Source organism: Pristis pectinata, chromosome 8 (assembly GCF_009764475.1).
Source record: "Pristis pectinata isolate sPriPec2 chromosome 8, sPriPec2.1.pri, whole genome shotgun sequence".
In the NCBI taxonomy this organism is placed as follows: domain Eukaryota; kingdom Metazoa; phylum Chordata; class Chondrichthyes; order Rhinopristiformes; family Pristidae; genus Pristis; species Pristis pectinata.
This window is the reverse complement of record NC_067412.1, coordinates 79,169,389-79,195,196: the sequence shown is the minus strand read 5'-3', so window position 1 is coordinate 79,195,196 and position 25,808 is coordinate 79,169,389. Positions and strand designations below refer to the sequence as shown.

Genomic DNA, 25,808 nt, shown 5'->3' with positions numbered 1-25,808 from the left:
AAGCTGCCACAGTTAAAATTCACAGAACTGATCTGCTGTGTAACCATCTATCTGCAATCAGTCAAGCTGGGAGAATGGGGAAACAAAGTATTAATGTCCCAACTGAGGCATTTCCTGTTGTTAAGGACTCAGTGTAATATTTGTTTTAGAGTCATAGTTATATAGCTCAGAAACCTATAGCTCAAACTCATCCATCGCTGACCAATTTGCCTTACCTGAGCTAGTCCATTATAACTGTCTTTGGCCCATATCCCTCTAAACACTTTCCATCCATGTACCTGTCCAAATGTCATTTAAATGTAATTGTACTCATCTCACCTACTTCCTCTGGCAGTTTGTTCCATATAACCACCCCGTGTGAAAAATTTGTGCCTTAGATCCTCTTTAAATACTTCTTCCCTCACCATAAACCTATGGCCTCAGTTTTAGAACCCCTACCCGGGAAAAATACTGCGTATCATCTGCCTTGTCTATGCCCCACAAGATTTTATAAACCTCTAAGGTCACCCTTCAGGCCTCCCTCACTCTAGGGAAAACAGCCCCAGCCTATCCAATCTCTCCTTACAAACTCAAGCCCTCCAGAATCAGCAACATCTTTGTGAATTTTTTTCTGTACCCCCCTCAGGATACTTTCTGTATCCTTAATCACTTCCTTCCTATAGTTATGGTGACCAGAAGTGCACAAAATACACCTGATGCAGTCGTACAGGACAGCTTGTACAGCCGTAACATGACATTCCCAACTCTTGTTCTCAATGCCTGACCAATGAAGGCAAACATAGCATGCACATTCTTCACCCACCTTGTCTACCTGTGTCACCACTTTCAGAGAACTATGTACTTGTACCTCTGGATCTTTGTTCTCGACACTCCCCAGAGCCTGTGTTCAATGTGTATGTCCTGCCCCGGTTTACCTTCCCAAAATGCATCACTTTGCACTTGCCTGAGTTAAATTCCATCTGCCATTCCTTTGCCCATTTTCCCAGTTGATCTAGATCCTGTTGTAACCTTAGACAACCTTCTTCACTGTCCACCATACCACCAATTATGGTGTTATCCACAAACTTCAAAATCAGATTTATTATCACTGACATATGTCAAGAAACTTGTCGTTTTGCGGCAGCAGTACAGTGCAAGACATAAAAATTACTATAAATTGCAAAAATAAATAAATAGTGCAAAAGAGGAATAATGAGGTAATGTTCATAGATCCTTCATAGATCTGATGATGGAGTGTTACCCTGATGATTGTCTGATGATTGTCACTTACTAAAATGTGAAAAATGCAGGTCATAGGTTGTACATTTTTTGAGCAATTTTAATTGTTAATGAGGAAAGGAGCATCATGCATGTTGATGACACGCCTCTCTGTGCGAATGGTGCCCCAAACAATGACACCTATTGGGGCTGGTAAAGCCCTGTCCAACTTCCTGATGGGCAGGATTTCAACTGGAAATGGGGATAATTGTGTTAAAACATAAGCAAAACAATTTTATGTATTCTTTTTACTATAAGAAAAACAAATGCAATTGTGTTCAATTTTCCAGGCAACTGTACTTGAGTTTCTTGGCAAGCATAGTAATTGTATTATCAAGTGTAGCAGTAATCATTAAAAAGGATTTTGGATCTTTCTCACTGATCTCTACTGAGTGACTAGTTTTGGGAGTAGCAACTAATCTTTGCATAAATTAGAACTGAAAAATGCTAGAAGTATTCCCAGTTACAATGGAAAGATCACCAACCTGAAAATATTAACACATTCCCACAGGTGTTGCCTCACTCCTGCATGTTCCTGTATTTTCTGTCCTAATTTCAGATTTACAGCATTGATACTTTTTTTGTTCTTGTACAATAGATCTGGAGCTCAGGTCAAAGAAGGTAAGATGAAAAAATACATTTTCCATGTTCTTTTGCCAGAATTGCATTCAAGAAAGCACAATGGAAGGGTATGAATGCTTGAATAGGACCAAACACATTTGACTGCACAATAGTGCGACAAATTATTCCAAGGACATGGGCTCAATCCATACCTCCAGTGCTGTTTGGGATTTACACATTCCCTCAGTGACTGCATGGGCTTTCCCTGGGGCTAGCTTCCTCCCACATCCCAAAGACATGCTGCCTTGTAGGCTAACGGGCCACTGTAAATTATCCCTAAAGTAGGTGGGTGGTAGCAGAATTAGGGTGGAGTTGACAAGCAGGTGAGAGAGAACAGATTGCAAGGAAGTAAGTGGGGAAATGGAATTGTTCTACAAAATGGAATTGATTCGATGGGCCAAATGGCCTCCTTCATAAGGAAATATGAAATTATCTCAGTGAGCTCACAATGAGGGCGCGTGTACCAAGAATGGTTATTTTGTTGCTATACTAGTGGGCACACATCAAATAGAGAAAATCAGATTAACAAAGATTAGCAGTTTCAAGAAAATAATGTAAAAAATTGGGGAGAAAATGTAGAAAATTTGTGCAGTAAAAGTCATTTTAATATTGGCCTTTCCTCATTTATCTCTTCAACCTAAAAGTGAGTACTAATAAGCCAGCTGGGATGTGTTATTGAACCAGATGGTGTGGGGAGGTAGAATTAACACCAAAAGAGATTCAATCATTAAAGGTATTACAAATGAACAGCAGGAATCCTCTTTGTCACAACACCTCTGTTGCTGCAGAACCAGACACCAGTGTTACTGTACAAGTCTGCTACAAAAAGTGACTCGCCACTGAAAAAGAAAGTCAACGTTCACTCATCAGAACTGGATATTTGAAGGTGGCAATTCACCTTTGGTTGTTCATGCTAAATGGACATTGGATTATTAGCCCCGACCTTGCCCTCTGTGTCTTCCATCTGAAATTGGTTCCTTGACATGAAACAGTGCTTGTGGCCAAGGATATATTTCGACCCATTTGTTTCTCTATGAAGGTCCATATTTGATGGAAGAAAGAAGGTGATTTATGATGCATAACTGTGAAGTGTGTTTCATGAATGTGTTCTCTCAATCATTTTCCAAAACATTAGTTCAGGTAATCAGAATAAATACTGCACTGAGATGGCTGACACCTGGTTCCAGCCTAGAAAGCACTTTCTTCTCTGGATTCCACCCTATAAAATGTGATTCAAATGTTGTAAAGTTCAATTTTATTCATAACTATCCAAATCATTTTAATCACTCACTGACTTTTTAAATATAAGCTCTAATTTATTCATTAGTGCTTTTTATCAATTAAGTGCAACCACAAAGTGAAAAATCTGGTTTCATATTCAAGCCAATTTCTTTCATTAGGATTATCAATATCCTCATTATCACCATCTCTGGAATGGGGAACTTGCTTTTAACAATTTTTTGGTGTGAGTTGTGTGCTGATTAATGCGAATTTGGTTTCTGTGAGAAAACTGAACATTTCCATTTTCTAAATGGTGTTCAATAGTGGCCAAATTGCCATCTCTCTGGTATTAGCAAGGTGGTTAAAAGCTTCATTATGGGATTAGTAGCCTTATGGTCTTTGTTATCACTGGCAATGTGGACAGACTCCTTTACAAGAGGACTTCAGTCAATACTCAGAGTCTGCCTGTTTCAGGCAACATGGAAATTTTGTTCATGCAATAGGAGCTCAATTGCTATCATTAGTCAGAAATAGTTGGAACATCGTAATCAGCATCGACCAGTGAGGGAGTCCTAAGTGTCAAGGCCATCATCTATAGAAGAGGCTTTAGTTTTATGAAGTGCAATTGTTTGAGAACAGAAAAAAATTTAATCAAAGATCAAATAAGAGTTCAAGAATTTCAGGTGTTTTGACAAAGCAAAAATTAGTCCCACTGATCAGTGTCTATAACATTAGTCTATGAGTTTAAGATAATCAAAAGAGCCAATAACTTACTTTATACAGTGCATCATTATCATATTGGATGACCCCACCCAAAAAAAATCAATAGTAAATTATAAGCACAAAAAAAAATGTAAAGGGTGGAATCAAGAAATCTGGAGCAAAGGTTTAGGAGCTGAATGATATCCTCGTGTGCTGTAAGATCCCATGATTCCAATGTAATAATGTGATTGATTCTTAAATGCCCTGTGAAATGGCTGAGCAAGCCACTTGGTTTTATCACACCTGCTACAATGAAACAGAGAAAGAATACAACAGATGGCCCACTAGGCATCAGCTTAGGCACCAGTTCTGAAGGGACAAATTCAACATCCACAACAAGGCCTAGCATGCGAGTTCCAAAGCCAAAATTGCCAAATGAATGATTCATCTAATTTTCCTCCTAAGACCTCTATCATCATAGATTCCTGTGTTGAGCCAATTCCATTCACTTCATGTGCTATCAGGAAATGGCTGAGAGTGTTGGATACAGCATAGGGCTAGGCAACATTCCAGCTGTAGTACCTAAGATCTGGGCTCTCACAACCAACTGTGCCACTGGCCAAACTGTTCCAGTGCAATTACAACACTGGGACCTACCTGACGATGTAGAAAATAGCCCAGCAATGTCCTGTTCACAAAAAGCAGGGCAAATCCAAACTAGCTAATTACTGTCTTTCACACTGCTCTCAATCACCACAAATGTGATGGAAGCTGTCATCAACAGTACCTAATCACCAATAACCTGCTTATCAGTTCCCAATTTTGCTGAGTCACTTGACTCCAGACCACATCTCAGCTCTCATCCAAAGATGGACCCAAGAGCTGAATTTCACAAGTGAGTTTTGAGTGACTGCTTTTTGACATTAAGGCAGCATTGACGAAGTGTGGCATCAAGGAGCTCTGGTAAAATTGAAGTCAATGAACGTCAAGAGGAAAACTCTCCCACTGTTGGAGACATTGTTGGTGTTCTTAGAGGTCAATCAACCTAGCCCCAAAACAGCATGGAGAAGCTTCTCAATGCAGTGCCCTATATCAAACTATCTTCAGCTGCTTCGTCAATGTCGTTCCTTCCATCAGAAGTGGGGAATGTTTGCTGTTGATTGTACAATATTCAACCTCATTGCAACTCCTTAGCAAATAAATCAGTCCATACCCTAACGGAGCAGGACCAAGATGATATACAGACTTAAGCAAGTAATATTAGTGTCATGCAGTTACCATCTCCAACCCCTGACTTTCAATGCCATCATCACTACTGAGTCCTCCACCATCAACATCCTGGAGTTACCATTGTTCAGAAACTGGACCAGCGCTATACTATAGATACAAGAGTAATCAGAGGCTCATCTGCTGACACCTCAAAAGTGTTCCACCATTTACAAGGCACAGGTCTGGAGTGTGATGGAAGAGTTTCCATCTGCCTGGACGTGTGCCATTCAAGAAGTTCAAGAACACCAGCAGCAAGCTTGATTGGTACCTTGTACGGTTCCCTTATACAATGAGATGGACTATGACCTCACGATCTATCTTGTTGTGACCTTGCACCTTATTGCACTGCACTTTCTCTGTAGCTGTGACACTTCACTCTGTACTGTTATTGTTTTTACCTGTACTACTTCAATGCACTCTGTACTAACTCAATGTAGCTGCACTGTGTAATGAATTGACCTGTATGATCGGTTTGTAAAGCAAACTTTTCACTGTACCTCAGTACAAGTGACAATAATAAACCAATACCAATATCACCCTAACCACACATTCCCTCCACCACTGGCACACCATGGCTGGGGTGTGTATCAATGATAAAATGCACTGCAATCACTTGCCTCGGCTACTCCAACAGCACCTCCCAAACCAGTGACCTCCAGCACGAAGGACAAGAGCTTTGTGCCCATGGGGATACCATCACCTGCCTGTTCCTCTCATCACAAACCAACCTGACATAGAAATATATCACTGTTTCATTGCCACCACCTTCACAAGGGCAATAAAAGAAGGACAATAAGTTTGGCCTTACCAGCAATGCCAGATCCTGTAGAAATAAGTGGCTAAATATGATGTGCCATAACTATATCATAAATCATTACTTAATGCATCAATATGACTGAGTTACTCATTTCCATAACACCAGTCATTCTGCAACATTTCTGAATGAGACTAAAACAAAAAATGGCACGTCAGGAATAGCACTGCAGTAAATAGAAATTATATTGGGATTACTGGTCTAACCTCAGAGGTGGATCATACAGCCAGAAAAACGGAGGCAGTGATCAGCTGAGTGAGCCGGATTCAGAACCTTGATGTCAAAATGCCCTTTTTAGCAAGTAAGGTGCTCCCTCTTGTGGCTCCTCCATGTGAAAGCAGCTGCTGCCTGGAACTGGACCTGCTTGTTAAAGCTGCCTGAAACTCCCCACCCAGTTTCTCCTAAAGAACACAAAACTTTGAATACCGTTCCCATTTTTGGTCCTCGCCGTTTCTTCTCAGCGCGTTCCTTTTCTTCAAGTTCTGAGTTTTCTTTCTCTATCAGTGATATCAACGTATTGCATCGCCTCTGAAGTTCCTGATATAAAAATAAAAGGCAGAGACAAAAGTTCAGTCAACAATGCCAAAGCAGTGGATAGGAAGACCCCAATTGTGAGAAGTAATTCCATTACCAATAAGATAAGATAAAATATTTATTTATTAGTCACATGTACATCAAAACACAAAGTGAAATATGTCTCTTTGTGTTGCTAAGATTGTGCTGGGGCAGCCCGCAAGTGTCGCCACTCTTCAGGCGCCAACAGAGCATGCCCACAGCTCCAAACCTGTACATCTTTGGAATGTGGGAGGAACCCAGAGCACCCGGAGGAAACCCACACAGCCAAGGGGAGAACGTACAAACTCCTTACAGGCAGCAGCGGGAATTGAACCCAGGTCGCTGGCGCTGTAATAGCATTACACTAACCGCTATGCTACCATGCTGCCCCATACCAGCTAGTGCTGTTCCTGTGCCCCAAGTTTAGTGGTAGTGGCCCAAATCTTAGGATAAATTGCTCCATCTCAAGTTTCTCTAACAATAGTCCTCCAATACTTGTCGTCACAGTCAGCTGCTGCTGGCTGGAGGCAGCTGCTTATTGAGTATACATGCCAGCAGTGGATTGATTCTGGCACGAAACTGGAACACTATATTTATACACTATGAAAGAAATATTTGCACTCATTTAGTCCCTCAGAAATATTACAAACCATTTTGCTTAAGATGATTTACACTGTGTAACAGGAGCTACCACATCCAAGAATGTGCTGTGAATGTCCAGTTTCAATGCCTCATCCACTGGCATTAAGTGGCTGGAATGAAACTCATTTGAGCAGATTCCTTTGACTTGCTCAAAGAATAGAATCATTAAATAAAACCCAACCTTGAGCAAAATGTAAATATTTCACACCTGTCAGTCTCAATTATCCAAAGCATTAAATACATCTAGCATGAATTTGTAACGTATTATGTTTCCAAACTACTTTGTTGAAATAAGGGCTGCCAGTTAATTGCTTTTAACATGTACAATTAATGCAACTGCTAGTTAATGTTTTATTTTTTTTGAAACACATTAATCATGAACATTAATAGGGGAAAATAATTGCACATAGAAGTGCTACACAATTTACCATACAAAAGGCCTGATATGACACAGAACATTAATGTTGGACTCATCCCTTACTCCCAATGTTGAATCCTCCACCACCACACCCAACCGTTGCCCCATCTCCTCCTGCTGGGCACCCCTTCCATGACTCCTCATGCTGGATCTCTTTCCAATACACATTGGTGGAACACCCCCAACCCCCACTGTTGGAAGCCAGTGCTATCATGCCCACAAGTCCCACAGCCTTGGCAGCCGATCAGTCTTGATGCCCAGAAAAAATGCAGAACCTAAACATCATGACTTGCTATCATCCAACTAACTGGCCTCAGCTCTAACTCCTGCTGCCATGCAACCTGGGAGGGAGAGAGTGAGTGGACAGGGCAGGAGAGAGAAGGTTGGTAGCAGGGAGAAAGTGAGGAGTGGGGAGAGGGAATGACTGGGAGATTGGCAGGGAAGGATTGTTGGTGGGGGAGCAGGGGGTGGGTGAAAGAGCAAGAAAGTGAGGAAAAAGAAGGTGCAAGGGGAAGGTGAAGGGAATAGCAAAGGAAGATAGCAAGTTCAGCAAGATCAGACACCCAAAACTGCCTCTTTCGGTTAAAAGCTACAGCAAGGTTTATTTTTCTTTCCACCCAACCACTGGCCGGGGTAGCATGACCTTGATCCTCTCTCTCAATGCCACCTCTCTTTCCTCACTCTTCACCCATCTCAACCTTGATCCCTCACCTTCCCGCTCTTCCCCCGTTTCCTTCTCTCTTTTTCATTGTCCACTTCCTCTCCTCTTTTTCCTCTCCCTTCACTCCTTTTTCTCTCCCCCTCTCTCAGAAGCAAAGAATTTTCCTTAAAAAATATTGGGAACCTGTTACGGGTTTAATGTCGATTAAAATTATGATTAACTTGTGATTATATTTTTAATGGCATTGGATTGTTTTAACTCTTGACAGCTCTAGTTAAAATAAATTATATGCAAACAGATTTTGTTAAGTATTCTTTTGTTTAAAATTATTGACAGATCCAAGCTATGTTTCTAGTTGTAGGGGCTGCTGTGAAGTTGTGGATAAATTTCTATCAATCTACAGTTGTTAAGAGACAACAGGACCTTTCTCCTCAGTACCGTGAAGGTCACTATGAACAGTTACCACCATATTTGATTAATTAAATATGCAACTTATAACTCTCCCCCAAAATAACTAAGATGGCAGATTGTTCATTAGACTTCAGTGAGGTATGTAGTTCTTGAGAATGGGGCATTTCTCATTTTCTAGACTGATTATCAATATCAATTACTGACCCACAGTCAGTATCCACCATTCACAGTATACTTGTCAGCAGTGACAACAATCTGCAGTTAATAAAGCACTATAACAGTGAGAAACATCTCAAATTCCTAACAGATACTTGTTAGGATTAGATGCAAACTGATGCCTTGGAACGGTGCTCCCTAACGCACAAGAGTAACACTCGAACATTTCCCATATCAGCCACCCTGCAGTGCTTTACAGCAAAATTGTGAGTTTAAAATCAGTTTTTCAATTAGGGCAGCATTATATCTAAAAACATTGACCTGAAACATTAACTCTGTTTCTCTCTCTAGGCTCTACATGATCTATGGTATATTTCCAGCATTTTCTGGTTTTATTTTTGTTTATACCTAACCCACTGCATCCTCATGATTATACCTGGATCACTTAAGAGGGTTACGTTGAGTTTTAAACATTGTTTCGTCTATTTAAAAATCTTTTGAACATTTTGTAATGTAAAGGTTTCATACCATTGCAGTTCTGGACTTGATAAACCAGTCGAACCTAAACTGTGGTGCATTGCGCACACACTGCCGCAGCTCCTCGTACACATTTTCTTTATCAAAGCCCATCTTGTGCAGCATACAGATCAGGAAGCGGTCTTCCTCCTCTGTGTAATTCTTTCCTTTGTTAGTTCCATATTGAATACGCAGTTGATGGAAAGGAGCTTTATACCTTGCCATCTGGAACAGAGCAAGAGGGGATATAAGTTTGGACAGAACACTATAGATGCAAACATGTGCCACAGCACAGAGACTGCCATTTATTGGCTAATATCAAGAGTTAGATTGCATAATGAAAAATATGGCAAATACCTCAATAGCATTCCTAAATCAGCATTCAACTTTTAGAGAATATGCTAAATGGAGGTTATAATGTTTAATTTTCTGCTTCAACCATGGTTCATAGCATAATTAAAAAGCTATTTAATGGCCAGGAGACCAAGAATGCAATGGTCTTTTTCAGACGAGGTCCTCATTGTTCACCTAACAAGGTTAACCTCATCTTGTTATACAGCACTCCTCAGCACCACGCTGGAATGTTAATCTCCATTATAAACTCTAATTCTTGGTGCAGCCTCACACTCACAACCCTCTAACTGAGATATCATCAGCAATAGGTGGAAATTGCTCAATGGCTCTGCATTTCATATTGTTAACCATGTTCGTGCACTTGGAGACAGATCCTGAACTGAAATGATAAATCACCTTTGCATCTAAGGCCTTCTTTATGCTAATCCGTCGTTGGATCCTTGACTCTCCACGCTCAATTTGGGCCATGATCTTCTCAATGTCCTGCAGTTCATTACAACGCTCCCAGAAAACAGCTGAAATAAACAAATCAAAACTGAACCATGGCTCTGAAACAACCTGCAGCAAGTAGGCATATTTAATAACACAGCAATTATCATTGCTCCCATTCCCACAATTTCCATTGAAAAAAAACTTATGGAGTAACTTCTAAAGATAATTTGGTGATTCTGAATTACTTTTCATTTGCTATTATCTGCTGGGAGGGAAGGCCTCTACTACCCTGGTGACTGAGATTCCACTATAGTTAAGGGCTTTATTTTGAAAACAAAAGTATGTTTTAAATTGGAAGAAAACTAAGATTAATGAGTGGATGCAAAACTTCTTTAGAAGATTCTGTTCTGATCTAACTTTGATTCAGATTTATGTTCCATGACCAGAATTTAAAGTACATCATTTCTGTAATAAACAGGGAACAGATTTACCCGAGTACTCAATGACCTCTTCAGGCGTCTTTCCTTCAACTTCACGAGCAATATTATCAATGTCATCCCGGCCGTATTTCTCGTTGGCTTTGATGAACTGGTTGAAGTCTCGTTTGTTCCAAGTTGTGAAGCCCTGGTAAATAATGTGTCAGGACCAATTTGAGTAATGCAATTAACTCTTAAATCCAGACAGCAAATTCATTGTTAAAAGCAACTAATAAATAATCATTAAATGTAGCAGTTAATTTTACTAGAACTTATAGACAGGAAAATTAAGGTAATTTATCATGACTACAGGATATCATTAAATATGGACATTTATGGTTTCCATCAACTTCAGTTAAATATTAATGAGCCTTAATCAATCTTATTGACTACAATACAAATAAATTACTTTCTAAAAATATACTTAAAATCCAAAACAATTGTAGTGACCGTAATCCAACCCAATGTATTAATAATATGGTTTGTAATTACACACTGTTATTTTGAAGGTAAACTGAAGACCATATTCATAAGATGAATGAATGGGGGCACTCAATGCAGGCATCTTGGACGATTAGCACCCAGGATTTGGATCCAAGATGCACTTAAAGAGACAAGAGCAATTACATGTTTAAGTCCTCAAGAAATAACAACATAAAACAGCTATAAAGCTGCTGAATTCTCATCTGAGGGAGACAATCAACTCATGGCTAAATATATGCCTTGTCAGAGGTAGCACCTTTGGGTCAAAAATCACTGGATGAATTTCCAACTGAAATTGAGCAATCTAATAATTTTGGCAATTTTATTTTTTAAGCCATTAATGTTATCAGTAGTATTGGTTACCTGGCTGAGGCTCTGGAATTCTCTGTCTGAAAGGCTGATTTTGGCAATTAACAACATCACATTAACAAAGTACCCAGGTGCATCCTGACTTTTTGGCTGCTGACTGCAAGCTGGAAAGTGGGATAAATCTCTATACTTCTTTCTTGGTCTCATACCATGCCACAACTTCCAATAATAGATACAAAACTCTACAAAATCCAACCAACCTGCATATCAGAACACTCAGTTTTTGTGAGAATTCCTAGATGTGTTACATATACAGTTATGGTGGTATTGTAATACAAAAGGTAAACATGGTTTAAGATATTCCAGTAACAATGATGAAAGAAAGGAAATCCTTTAAAGTGAAGTAAACTTTGATGCAAACCTGTGTTAGGAGCTTCTCTTTTTCTTCAGTTTCCTTCTGATTCAGAGGCTGTGCGTCGTCGATCTTCCGCTGTTCTTCTTTCTGTACCTGCGCTGCATTATGTAGGTCAGGATTTCTGGGGACCTACAATCATGTCCAAATGATCATTAAGTGCACTTCAAGTAGTATTCAGAGAAATCCATCCCCAAGTTTGCTCCAAATTTCAGGAATGTGTGCTTTTTCTCTGTTTTAAGCAAAGCTGATGCATTTCCCAGAAGGGAAAACGTTCAAAAGTTACCAAGCAAAAATGCTATTGATCAATGCAAAACAGCCCTGTTGGCCCCTATATCATTTTCATTCTCAATTTCTATCCAGTTTTCCTTTAGCCATCTGGTTCTTTGCAATTCTCCCAATTAAAAAACCATCACATTCTACTGACGATCCAGACAATAACAGATTAAACAGATGAGTAAGTATCACCTTGCAAATGAATGAATTGCACTTCATTACAGTGACTGCTGGTTTATAATTGGTCAGGTTTAAAAGACCATATTTTGAGCTCCCAGCATTAATATTTGTAAAATACAGAAACTAGAAAATAAGCAGGAAAAATGGCTCTATCCTTGAGACATGAGGACATCTGCCATGCTAAAATGTTTCCCAATTCCTCTTCATATCCAAAGTAAACTGAATAGGAATCACCTACATTAATTTAACCAATGATCATTATTCATACATCAGTCTTAGTGATGAGGTTCAACAGACAATATTCCATGCAGAGCAAATGAGGTCACAAAATCATGTGCTTGCCCCATGCAAATGCACATTCCCTTTAAAATGGAAGATGCAGTCCAATTTTTGATACATGGAGCGACATAGGAGCGATATAGGAGCATCTCTCAAATGAGCTTGAATGCTTCCCTATGATTCACTTTCCTTGATTTAAGATTCCTACATAAATATAAAGGAATATTAAGGGGGAAAAAAACGTTTACTTTGCATAATGCTGTTAAGACTGATTATACCACAGTACAATACAGCACAACATTTCCAGAGACACTATAAAATATATCACCATGCCCATAAATCATGCATTCAACAATATATTTCAACGAACTTTGGCCAGAGTCTCTATTGATACACATTTGCACTGGAATACCTTGTAGCCTATGCTTTTTCTGTAGGAAAGGATTTCTTTCTCCAAAAGTTCAAATAGGCGTGGTGGGAAAAACTGGAAATCTTGAATACTTGGCTGTTTTGGAGGTCGAGGTGCCTATAATAATAAACGATCACAGTCAAAACAAAAACTTTTCACATATACTTTGTGTTGAGACCAGTGCTTTGAGCTTCTGGAAGTACTTTTCTTTTATATTTGTTTTTCATACATTTCTTCTGCTCCTTCAAAAATGTTTCTGGCTCTTGCTCCTAGAAAAATTGCCTTGAAGGTTGATCCTTAAGTTTTTAAATTACAGTAAAGCAACCAACTAAATTAGATCACAATTCTAATCATTAAACATTTAGTGTATCAGAAGAGTCACCTACATTTTTAATGCAAATGCATGTACTTTTCCTAGCAGCACTCTCCAAATCTCGGCAGCATGTGCTAACTCAGAGCTCTGCTTGGATCACTTCATGTCTGCATTAAGCAGCAATGGAAAACAGGCTGGATAACAAACTATCCAGCCTGTTATATGTTATATCAAATGTTATATCAGCCTATCCAGCCTGATATAACATTTTTACCAAAAGACAAGGGGAATGGAGGAATGGTTAAATCAAAGGCAAATTTAAATAAGCAGCTACATAGGAAGAAAAGATATATAATAAGATGAAATGGTTGAAAAGAACAAGAGGAAGCAGGCTTCTCGATTTGAAGTGGATTATCAGCAAGACAATATAAAAACAGTGGGTGGGACCAGATGCACTGAGAAAACCCAATAAGGCTTAAACATAGCAAGTGATCTCTCCTCAGGGAGAAAGCTGTGACGACGGACCCAATTTTCAATGCCTCCCAATCTCCCAATACTTTGACAGACAACAGCTCTTCCGCAAAATATAATAGTCTAGAAATCGGGTTTCATCTGGTATAATGAAGCAGCATTACATATGGAACTAGAGCAGAATTGGCTCTCCTTCCATCACTTGCAAAACTGGCAAAAAAAAATGTTTGAAACAGCATTAGGAAAGTTTACATCCGGAAAGAATCACATAAAAATGATATAACTGCTGTATTTGGTTGGAAGAATGTGTAGCTTTCAGCAGACTACAATGACGTCTTCACAACTGCTCAGCATATACTGCAAGATGCCCTGGACTGATATAGGGAACAAAATCTCATCTTCAGGACATGATATTTCCCATTACCATCCATACTTTAGGAGCTCTTGTTATACGAGTGCTCAGCTGGTGTGACAGGTCAATGTACTAGTGCGAACAGCCAGAAAGTAGAAGTGGCATTTGTCCCCCAGGATTCCTCCCTCAGAACATGCGTAAGCTTTAAAATGTCTGGCAATGTTGAGTCCCTTGGCTGCTGGAGGCATGAAAACGTCATTGACCGTTATAAAATTCATCTCATGATCCAGAACCAGCTGCAACTTTGAGAAATACATATCCCTTCTGTTAATGAAAAGGTCCAGTTGTTAACGGAAGCCAATGATGGGCACAGGAGTGCACTCGATGGGAAGACAACTATGCTGGTGAATTGTAATGCCCAGGGCGCTGCTCTCACCTCACTGAAATTAAGACGACAAAATAATTCCTTCATGAGTATGAAAATACAAGAAGATACTGGAGGAACTCAGCAGGTCAGGCAGCATCCGTGGAGAAAAGCAGACGGTCAATGTTTCTGGTCAGGACGCTTCTTCAGGACTGAAAGGTAGGAAAAGGGGAAGCCCAATATATAGGAGGGAAAACAGAGCAGTGATAGGTAGACAAAAGAAGGGAGGCGGGATGGGCACAAGATGGTGATAGGTAGATGCAGGTAAGAGATAGTGATAGGCAGGTACGAGGAATGAGGGGAAAGCAGATCCACCAGGGGATGGGTCAAAGGTATGGAGGCAGGCAGCATAGGAGGAAGGGAGGAGAGGAAAAGGAGAGAAAAAAAATTGGCAAGGAGAAAAGAGATAGGCTAGGAAGGGGAAGAAAAGAAGAGGCATGGTTGGTTTACTTAAAGTGGGAGAATTCGATGTTCATGTCGTTCGGCTGTAAGGTCCCAAGACAAAAAATGAGGTGTTATTCCTCCAGTTTGCATTTGGACTTCTGGCACTGGAGGAGGTCGAGGACTGACGTATCTATGATGGAGTGTGAGGGGGAATTGAAGTGACTGAAAATGGGGAGATGCGATTGCGGTTACAGACAGAGCATAGGTGTTCTACTAAATGGTCATCCAGTCTGCGATTGGTCTCGCCAATGTAGAGGAGGCCACACTTAGAGCACTGAATGCAGTAGGTGACATTGGGCGCAGTAGGCGCAAGTAAATCTCTGCCTCACTTGAAAGGACTGTTTGGGTCCCTGAATGGAGGTGATGAAGATAGTGTAGGGGCAGGTGTTACACCAATGGCAGGGGCAGTGGAAAGCTCCCGGGGTGGGAGCGGGATGGGTGGGGAGGGAGGAGTGAACCAGGGAGTCACGGAGAGAACTGTCCCTGCAAAAGGCTTAAAGAGGTGGGGTGGGGAAGATATGTTTGGTAGTGGGGTCCCGTTGGAGATGGCGGAAGTGGCAGAGAATGATGTGTTGGATACGTAGGCTAGTGGGATGAAATGTGAGGACAAAGGGGACCCCATCCCTGTTGGGCCTGGGAGGGGTGGCGATGAGAGCAGAGGTCCTCTCACCCTCTCTCTTGCAAGGACGCTGTTCCTTTCTCTCAATTTCTCTGCCTCCACTGCAATTTGCTCCCATGATGAGGCTTCCGACTCAAGGACAGTTCTCCACTCCGGGGGTCTTCTCCACTCTAAGATGTCCAACTTCTTTACTAACTGTGGCTTCCCCCCTACTGTGGTCGAGGGAGCTCGCACCCGCATGTCTGCCATTTCCCACACCTATCACCACCTTGTGCCCACCCTGCTTCCCCTCTTTTGTGCACCTATCACTGCTCTGCTTTTTCCCCCTTCTACATTGGGCTTCCCCTTTTCCTATCTTCGGTCCTGAAGAAGGGTCCTGACCTGAAACGTTCACTGTCTGTTTTCTCCACAGATGGTGCCTGGCCTGCTGAGTTCCTGCAGCATCTTGTTGTTTTTTCATCTAGATTCTAGCATTTGCAGTCCTTTGTTTCTTCTTCATCAGTAGAGCGCCTCAATCAGCAATAAATTGAGAAACGTAGCTGCAGTCACTTGGAACAATTCTGTAGCAAGGAAGTTGAGAGTTGACATGACCTGCACTCAGAGACCAGTCCAGGCATGAGAGTATAGCTGAAGGTCCTGCCATAAAATGTCATGTACTTCTCTGATGACAGCCTTGGAAAACCTGACCCTACAAATGCATTGCTTGTGAGAGAAGTCCAGGTAGGATGCAGTGTGTCCTTGAAGACTCACTAGGAGTAGGGTCTTTACAGATAGGCATTTGTTTGCCTCCTTTTGGGAGGTCCCTGACCTTCCCTGAATGGTCAACCATGGTCATATTAATGGCTCAAGTAATGGAGTGATGTCAGAGTGATCAGGGACATACTCACTGGCTCAGCAGCAAGATATTGAAAAAGTCTCTCCCTGTTAGTTTAAGAACACTCTGGAAGGAATTTGAGCAGCTGGCAGTTAGCCTGAAATTGTCCATGTGCTCTCCCAAAGAGTGCCTCTTCAAACAGTAACGAATGCAAGAATTTAGTGTGATATGCTCCTAGTCTGAGTGACACTGTTTTGCAATACTTACCATGTGGAACTTTGAGCTCCAATTTATGTCAATATAGGCAGAAATGGGCACTATGTGAATAATAACATTGGAAAGCATACACACATGGGAAGACATTAGGTGTGCTGAAGTGAATTGCACATGGAAGTGTCCAGTCCAATTTTGTGATCGGCATGATTTCACACTGAAATGATGACTCATGTGATTTACTCTATGTAAAAGTGAACTTGGACCATGAGGCCCTCAAAATATGAGTTCTATACAATCCAATTTCGAGGCTTATATGTGGCCTTAGGCAACAGGTCACATTTAGGAATGAACAAAGGAAGTACTGAGGAATATTTTAAACTTCTATTCATTGTGTAGTCAATTTTGGATCAGTCACCTGTCATATAACACAACCAATTATATTTTCAGGTGCAATCAACGGGTAGTTTAATTCAAGTGAAAATCCCTGCATTTCACAGTAGGATTTGAGCAGAATACAGTTCCCAAATATCACTGAATTAAAATTAAAAGGATATTATAGGACACCATTTTATGAGACTGGAGAATACCAGGGATCAGGAAGAACAAAAGAGATAAAAGACAAAAGAGTGCAGAGTATAAGAATAGAGGCAATCATTAGACCAATGACGCAGTCAAATCTAATTATGTAAAAAGGCATTCGAACGAAGAGAGGCATAACATGTGAAGATTTTGATGGATAATTCCAAAGAATAAGATTGTGGTAACTTGAAGATTGTTTTACGAATATTATTTTACTCCAATACTAACCACAATCTGTTTTAAAACAGTATGAGCCATATATGTTAAATAATAACTTTTGGGTGTTGAACTCCATTTCCAAATTCAGTGCCACTGACTTCACTGGAGCCATATTTAGGAAGCAAATGTACAGCATAAGTATTCTTTACTATGTCAATCAATAAGGTGATTTGCACGTGTAACTGAAGACAAATTTCTTAACTTAAGTCTTTCCAAGCTCTATCTGGAAACATAGCAGGATAAAATTTTTCTTCTCACGTGTCAAATATGCAACACAGTTGACTTTCTGTGCTATAATCCACTCCAAAATTCAGTTCCATTAAATAAATGGAAATTAATTTCAACAGCAGCATGAAATGCATCAGTTCTACTGTCCTGAGAAATATTTCAAACTGACATCCAGTACAGCAAAGAAAGATATGCTTGTGTGCTTCATCCAACAAAATCACAAATATAATCCTTATAAAAGAGGTCTAAAGTTTTTTTTTAGTAGGGATGCAGAAGAAAATACCCCTTATCATTGGCAACTTATGACAGATGAATCTTCTCTTGGCACTGATATCACATTACAAAATATTTTCTTGTTTCATTTCTTCATTTTTGGATCACTTAGTGATTTAAATCATTTTCCAAAGATCACTCAGCTGAAGTAATTTTGAATAAAAGTAGATTCCCTTAAGCAAACCTTCGCAAACACTGTTTTATACACTGCTTTACCTTTGGGGCTCTCGGCTCACTGACACGTAAAGCCTCCCGGAAATATGCATCCACTGCATAATTGGCTTTTCGTTCTCGTTTGGGTGGTTCAATCCATTCTGTCAAACCAATCTGTTTATTGCAAAAGAAAGCTTTCATTCTTGTTGTGCATTTAAAAGTAGCACCAAATCATCAAATTATATATGCTATATAGTACGTCTGCAAGGATAATACAACATTATATAGATTTTAATTCCAACTGTAATGTTTGTTTTTCAGGTACCCAACATGATAAGTAATTTTTAATTTCAGTCCAAACTGGCCACCAAGTAGGAGCAATTGGCCTAGCAGCAGAATACTTTGAGTATTTCCAGCTTCAGGCATTGCTTGAATTTAATTGACAGCAATTAGTAGTAAAACCAAACAATGCCGGAGACACTCAGCAGGTCAGGTAGCATCTGTAGAGAGAGAAATAAAATTAACACTTCAGGTCTGAAATTCAGTTCCAGTGGCCCTGATGAACCAGCTTTCCTTCCATCAGAAGTGCGTTCACTGACAATTGCACAATGTTCAATTTCATTTGCAAGTCCTCAGAACATAAGCAGGCCATGCCTGCATGCAGCAAGATCCACATATAATTCAGCGAAGGCCTGATAAGTGCCACTGATACACATGCCACATAACTGCCAGGTAATGAGCATCTCTCACAAGACACTGGATAACCATTGTCTGGATAACCAAGAGACTGGATAGCATTGCCATTAACAAATTCCCCAACGTCTGAGGGGACACTGAACAGAAATTCAACATAAACACTGTGGTTGAACCAGCAGATCAGAGGTTTTTTTCTGCAGTGAATAATTCACCTGACACTCAAAGGCACATCCATAAGTCAAAAATCAGGAGTGTATAAGAATATTCTCCTCCAGCCTGTCTTAGTGCAGCTCAAATAACACTCAACAATATACCCTAAAGAAGGAACAGCCCATTTGATTGGCACTTCATCCACTAGCATAAACATTCATCCACTCAACAAGCAGCACATGGCTTCATTCTGTATCATTTACCTGCCTTGGCTACTCTGACAGCATCTCCCAAACCCATAACCTCTGCCACCTAGAAGGAAGAAAAAGGGCACTAGACACAAGAGAACACCACCATCTACAGGTTTCCCTCCAAGTCACACACCATTTTGACTTGGAAATAAATCACCATGCCATCATTGGCATTGGGTCTAGATCTTTAAACTCCTTACCTAACAACATTTCATTGACAGGAGGACTTCAGTGGTTCCAGAAGGTGGTTCCCTACCAGATTCTTAAAAGGGAATTGAGGATGGACAACAATATTTCCGCTTCCGATAAATCAATAACCAAATAGCTTTTCTGGGCAGAAAAAAAACAATGATTTTACATCACAAGGGAAGGAAAAGAAAGAATCAAAATGAAGTGGCAGCCTGAAGTCTGCATTCAACTCAACTCAAGACTAAAATGAAATTGTAGCCACTCAGCCATGGCAGTCATTAAAAACCATGAAATACTAAACAAAGATGCAACTTGAGACAACAATACTAAGGGAATTAGATAAGAAGCCCTTTGGCTTACTATTAAAGCATGTATTAAGTGCTTTCTTTCCCCTGTAATCTAAAACTAAATAAACTTAAATACAAACACTGAATGCTAAGCTGCGTTACATTTGCCATTAGCTAAATTTTTCAAATTTCTTCAAATACAAATAAGTAAAGACCAGTAAACCTCCTGAGATGCTGTTCACTGTGGGTTTTAGAATTCCTTGTGTTCTTACAAAAGTACTGCACCCTGAGATTGCACTGCTGGATACTGGTGTATCACATTTTAAAATTTCTTTTCTTTAACATCATAAGAGACATTATCCCATTTATTTTAAATGTTAATCCTTCCACTAAAACAAAAGGGAAACATTGAGTATTTGAATATTTGCACAAGTATCCCACAATAGCAGTTCAAGGCATATACACTATGTGTGAGAGACTCAGTAATAGTCCCACTCCAATTGAGTTCATATCACTTAGGGTTGGGAGTATATGCAAGGCTTAGAATGGAAGCTCATAGCAGGGGAACTGTGGTCAGGCCCTTTCTGGATGGAGTACTTGGTATATGACACCAATGAGAAGTGGTACCAGAGAAGGAGTGAGAAAGAGACAGATTGCAGGTGGGAGTGGGAAAACAAACAAGTGGGAATAAGAGCCAGAATGAGACTGAGTACTAAAACAGCAGTAAGTGTGAGAAACCGCGCATCAGCAACAGGATATCAGAAGTGGGAAGCAGCAAAACGTACAACATGAATGGGAAAACAAACAAGTGTGGGAATGGGGACCAAAGTGAGGATTCATGGCAAAGTAAATGTGAGGTGATTCCCAGAAATTGTGGTCCAATGTGCAGTTTTCAAGTATAAATTGGTAACATGGACACAAGTTAGTTGGGCATAAATAATAAAAGGGAATTATAAATGGAACTCAGAATCCTGACGGGCTTGATGGACTGCATCATGGTATTGACAGGGGAAAGGCAGAAGTTTCTGGTGTCACCTTTATGGCTAAGTTTATTAATACTCTTTAATTATTCTATTTTTAATGTTTTTAGTAATTTGAAATGTAGCTTTGGCATTGACCGAAAAGATTGAGCAATTTAGTTATTTTTGTACAGTTTACCAGTTAATGAGCGCGTGGTGACTTGCTACAAGCTGCTCTCTGCAGATCTATGCATTACTTCTACTATAGTCATTACCCTGTACCACCTCAATGCACTGTGTAATGAATTGATCTGTATAAACGGTATGTGAGACAAGTTTTTCACTGTACCTTGGTACAAGTTACAATAATAAACCAATACATTTGAAAAGTATATTGAGCAATTTGATTTCTCAGCTCTGTCTTGGTTGTTAATGATTCATCACCACTAACATCTGCTGCCAACTGAAAGCAAATAAAGTATCACAGGATTAATTCAACTTTAGACTACTTGATTTTGATGAGTGACTTGATAGACAAGTAGTTACCTGAGCCACTGATGATTTAACTTTTAGCTGAAATGTGACATGAGCAGACTTCTGAGCAGCAAATGCAAACACTCAGTGGAAGAAATGCCAGTGAATTGCTGCTTCACCTGGAAGAACTTTGGGTCCCTGGTTGATGAAAGAGAAGAGGTAAAAAGGCAACTGTTGCATCTTCTACAGTTGCCTGGGAAAGGACCTTGAGAAGGAGAGTGATGGGTGGAGATGGCAAAACAGACCAGGGAGTCACAAAGGGAATGGACCCTTTGGAATGCTGAGAAGGGAGGGGAGGGGAAGATGTATGTGGTGGCATCCCATTGAAGACAACAGAAATTATGGAGACCAATCCAATGAATGTGGAGGCTGATTGGGTAAAAGGTGAGGTCAAGGGGATTTTTGCACTTCTTCCAATTGAGTGCAGAGAATTTGGTGCTAAGGATATGGTCTCCTCAAAATTGGAGAAATCTGATGCAGAGTGGGTGACCATTTTGCAGAATACCTCCATTTAGACTGCAAAGGAAACTCAGATTCCAGTTGCCTGTCACTTTAATTCTCCATCCCATTCTGACCTCTCTGTCTTTAGCTGCCTACATTATCTGACGTTGCCCAACAAGCTTGAGAAACAGTATCTTATTTTCTGTGGTGGACAGTTTGCAGCCTTTCAAATATAATACTGAATTTAACAATTACAGGTAATAACCCTTTCCTTTCACCACAAATGTGGCTATACCTTTCTGCTTCGTTTATTCTTTTCCCCTCTGAGTGCATGTTTTTAAAATAATTGTCAACTTGATAACACTGTCCACCACAGACTCTGTACACTACACTCTCCTCCCTCTCTGCAACCTAAAACATGCTCTTTTTCTCATTTTTCCCCAAAGAGTCTTTGACCTGAAATGTTGACTTTGTTTCTCTCACTAGATGCTGCTTGACCTGCTGAGTGTTTCCAACATCTTCTGTTTTTGTTTCGGGAATTCCAACATTTGTAGTTTCTTGATTCTCTTGAAATAACTCTACTGTTACCACCTATTTTTGCACCCCATCAATGAAATGGACATTGACAAGTGTGACAAATTAAAACAGAACATGTTTCTGAAAATGGTCAAGGTAAATGCAGATAAAATGCACCTGCTCAAACATAGTACAGTGCAAATACCACATCATTCATTTCCCAGACTCCATTTTCTGTGGGACACTTAACTGCAACTTACATTTATTTTCTGCCATAATTAAAGACAGAAACAATGTGGACTGTTGGGCTTTGATATTTGTCCATAAGAGAGTAAATTTTAACAATCATGGATGACAGAACAAGCTATGGAAGCAACATCATGGACAATGTGTGTTGTGGTGGAACAAAGATGGGATTATATTTGTTCAGGTTAGAGGTGATTCCTCAACAATCTTCTTGGGTTAGGGTGATTAAATTAAGTCAGCCAGCTTGTCAGTAGGATCCCTGCCACACAACCCTGCCATATATCGGAAACCTACAGGTGCTGGACACTTCAGCAGGGTATCCAGCGTTCAGTGTTAAGGGGCAGAAGCAAAGTCTAAAATTTAAGAAAGATCAAACCCAAAATCCAGATTAGAGACTCATCCATTTGATGGCTATAAGAGATTTATGGGGTAAAAATACTATAGAGCTAGGGGGGAAAAAGCAGGAAAGTGGGACTAATTAATTAGTTCTACCAAGAAACCAGCACAAGTTGAACATTCTATAAAATACATAAAAATAGTTCATGTGGTCTCAATCCACTCACTAATTGGTTTGCCTAAGCACAAGTTCCTTATTGTTCCATGTTACATGAACAATCTTGCCCTTGATGGAAGCATGTTGCATTTGCTAGTAAAAAAAAGGTGGAAACAAAACAACCTTTTGCAACAGGTCTCCACATATTGTGCTGTTAGTGAGCTCAATCTTTTCCTAGAGTTCCAATGTCCCATCTGTTTCCCTAGGAGGACATGTTACTTTTAAGACAAACTGCAGAGTTGCCCACCTCCTGGTCAATATGTACCCTTCAATCAATACTGCCAAAACAGATTGCATGGTCATTGTCACAATGCTGTTTGTGGAAATTTGCTATATGCATATTGGCTGCCACATCCCCACGTTACAACAGTGACCACATTTCAAAGGTACTTTATTGGTTCTAATGCATTTTGGGTTGGAAAAGGTCACACAAAAATGCAATTTCTTCTTTGTATTTTAATCTATAGGTTGTCACTTCATGTAATATGCAGTCACTTTGCAATAACGTGAGAATGACAATACAGCTGCATCCTTAGCGAGGTTGTAGAATACCTAGTACAGAAAGTGGTTTTACATTGGTGCTAGTGGGAGAAACTTTACACCATTTTTAACAATGCTCTAATAGAGAATGGTAGGTGCCTTAAAATTGAAATAGTTTTATTCTGCAGCACTGACACCAAGGAAGTAAAGCTTAGAAATTCAACACACTGTCAACTGCTGAGAAAAAAATTGCAAATCCACCGAGAACTAAATTCAAAACTAATAAACACAGCCTTACCTTCTGTTTTCCTCTATAATCCTCTCCTTCAAAACTATATAAACTTTCTGTTTCCATTGTAAATGATCGAAGGGAACTCTCACCAAGATTTTGTAAACGTTCTTTCAGTTCAGCTGTCTATAACCAAAAAAAAATAATTTCACTTGACAAAATAGTACAAGAGGACAGAACATAGAACATTACAGCTCAGTACAGGCCCTTCGGCCCACAATGCTGTGCCAACATTTTATCCTGCTCTAAGATCTATCTAACCCTTCCCTCCCACAGAGCCCTCCATTTCTCTATCATTCATGTGTCTATCTAAGTCTCTTAAATGTCCCTAAAGTATCTGCCTCCACCACCTCTGCCAGCAGTGCGTTCCACACACTTACCACACTCTGTGTAAAAAAACATCCTTGACATCCCCCTTATCCCCTATATTTATTAGTCACATGTACATCGAAACACACAGTGAAATGCATCTTCTGCGTAGAGTGTTCTGGGGGCAGTCCGCAAGTGTCGCCACGCTTCCGGCACCAACATAGTATGCCCACAACTTCCTAACCCATACATCTTTGGAATGTGGGAGGAAAACGGAGCACCCAGAGGAAACCCATGCAGACACAGGGAGAATGTACAAATTCCTTACAGATAGTGGCTGGAATTGAACCTGGGACGCTGGCGCTGTAATAGCATTACACTAACTGCTACACTACTGTGCCTGCACTGGAAATACATAACACCTAAAAACAAAATGTGGTTCCCTTGATGGCCCAGCTAATTAGATCAACTGTGCCATATTAGTCAAGAAGGTCTCAGAATCTGATTATTGATCTATGATAGTTTAGGGTGCCAGCAGGGCATGACTATTAACTTCAGTAATCCTTCATTTGTAAGTGGGAAAAGTTTAGCCAGGGTTCTTGCTACTTAGCAACTAACCAGGAACTGTATGTAGATGATGACAGCATCAGGCTCAGTTGAGGTATCATCCACATCTAGGCAGGTAAACATGCTCATGATGTCTGTGTGTCGTTTCTCAGCAACCTCGTGAGCTTGTAAGGGAAAAATCTCAATTTCCAAGCACTACCATCCCTCTTCATTATGACAACATTCACCCAATCAAAAAAATGTGACTATCATTGAGTTATATGGCATGGAAACAGGCCCTTCAGCCCACCATATCTGTGCTGGCATCAAATACCTATGCTAGTCCCGATCCCAAAACTTAGCCACAGCCTTTAATGCCATGGTATCTCAAGGCCTCCACCATCCCCTCAGGCAGTGAGGTTCAGGTTCCAATCACCCTCTGAGTGGAAAGGGTCTTCCTTGAATCCTTTCTAAACCTCCAACTTCTTACCATAAAGCTTTGCTCCCTGCTTTGCTAACTGTTCATACATAAAAGAGCAGAAACACGTGGACTCATGAAACAAACAGGTTGTTGTACCTTCTTTTCTCCTCTCTCCAGTATAGTGTCAATGTCCTCATCCGTTAGCTCACTGTCTTTGGTGGCAAACACATGGGTAGCACCATGACGAATCATTTGCAGCATTTCATCCTTGCCTAGTTTGTTGGTCTGTTGGTCAATTAGCCTCCCTAATGAAACAAGGTCGTGTCAAAAGCTGAAAATGATACTTAGGAACAGACAATACCTTCTCTCGAACAAAATCAGCTGTTGTGCTGATTTAATATTGATTAAATAATAAATTGCTGGAATTAATAAATAAAAGCAAAACAAAAAACAGTCGACTACTGATGTCCTCTGCAATGCTGCCATAAGCTAATATCTCTGAAGGGAATACTTTGAGAACTTGATTGTTACCACTTAGCACATATCCATCTTGTTCTCCCTTCTTTCTGCCAGTGCTACATTTATCTTTCCTGATTGCAGAGGCATTGGTTAGGATCTGATTTCATGGGCAGAAGTATCCCTCAGCTACGTCACCCAAAAAACTATTCTTGTATCAGCATTACCACTGAATGCTGATCCAGCTCTCATATGATGGAACACCATATCGAGCAGGAGTCACTAGATAGCAACTGGCAGGAATATTCTGGTTTTCTTCCTCTGCTTTACCTTAGCTCATGACTGGAGGTAGTGGGGAGTGGAATGGAGAAATACCATCCCCAGCTACCACGAGTGAGAATAACTAATTTAGTACAGGCTAGCTACAGCAGATTTTGAACATCTCCATCAAATCCCCAAAACTGCAGGATCCCTTTTCTAGGTATTTGTGATCTAGGTATCCAGGTATCTGTGATCTCTCAATCCTG

The 25,808-nt window shown here is 40.3% G+C and overlaps 1 protein-coding gene across 1 annotated transcript in view; it reads right to left on the bottom strand.

The window, feature by feature from the left end:
• The window catches only part of smarca1 (SWI/SNF related, matrix associated, actin dependent regulator of chromatin, subfamily a, member 1), a 62,396-nt gene that overhangs the window by 1,184 nt on the left and 35,404 nt on the right, over window positions 1-25,808 (bottom strand). The window contains exons 16-24 of the mRNA XM_052021629.1: window positions 24,982-25,130; window positions 23,559-23,675; window positions 18,022-18,132; window positions 12,857-12,970; window positions 11,719-11,841; window positions 10,521-10,653; window positions 9,994-10,112; window positions 9,256-9,468; window positions 6,311-6,421 (exon numbers count right to left, since the gene is read on the bottom strand). Of these exons, the coding sequence (XP_051877589.1) occupies window positions 6,311-6,421; window positions 9,256-9,468; window positions 9,994-10,112; window positions 10,521-10,653; window positions 11,719-11,841; window positions 12,857-12,970; window positions 18,022-18,132; window positions 23,559-23,675; window positions 24,982-25,130 (1,190 nt within the window). The remainder of the gene's footprint in view (window positions 1-6,310; window positions 6,422-9,255; window positions 9,469-9,993; window positions 10,113-10,520; window positions 10,654-11,718; window positions 11,842-12,856; window positions 12,971-18,021; window positions 18,133-23,558; window positions 23,676-24,981; window positions 25,131-25,808) is intronic.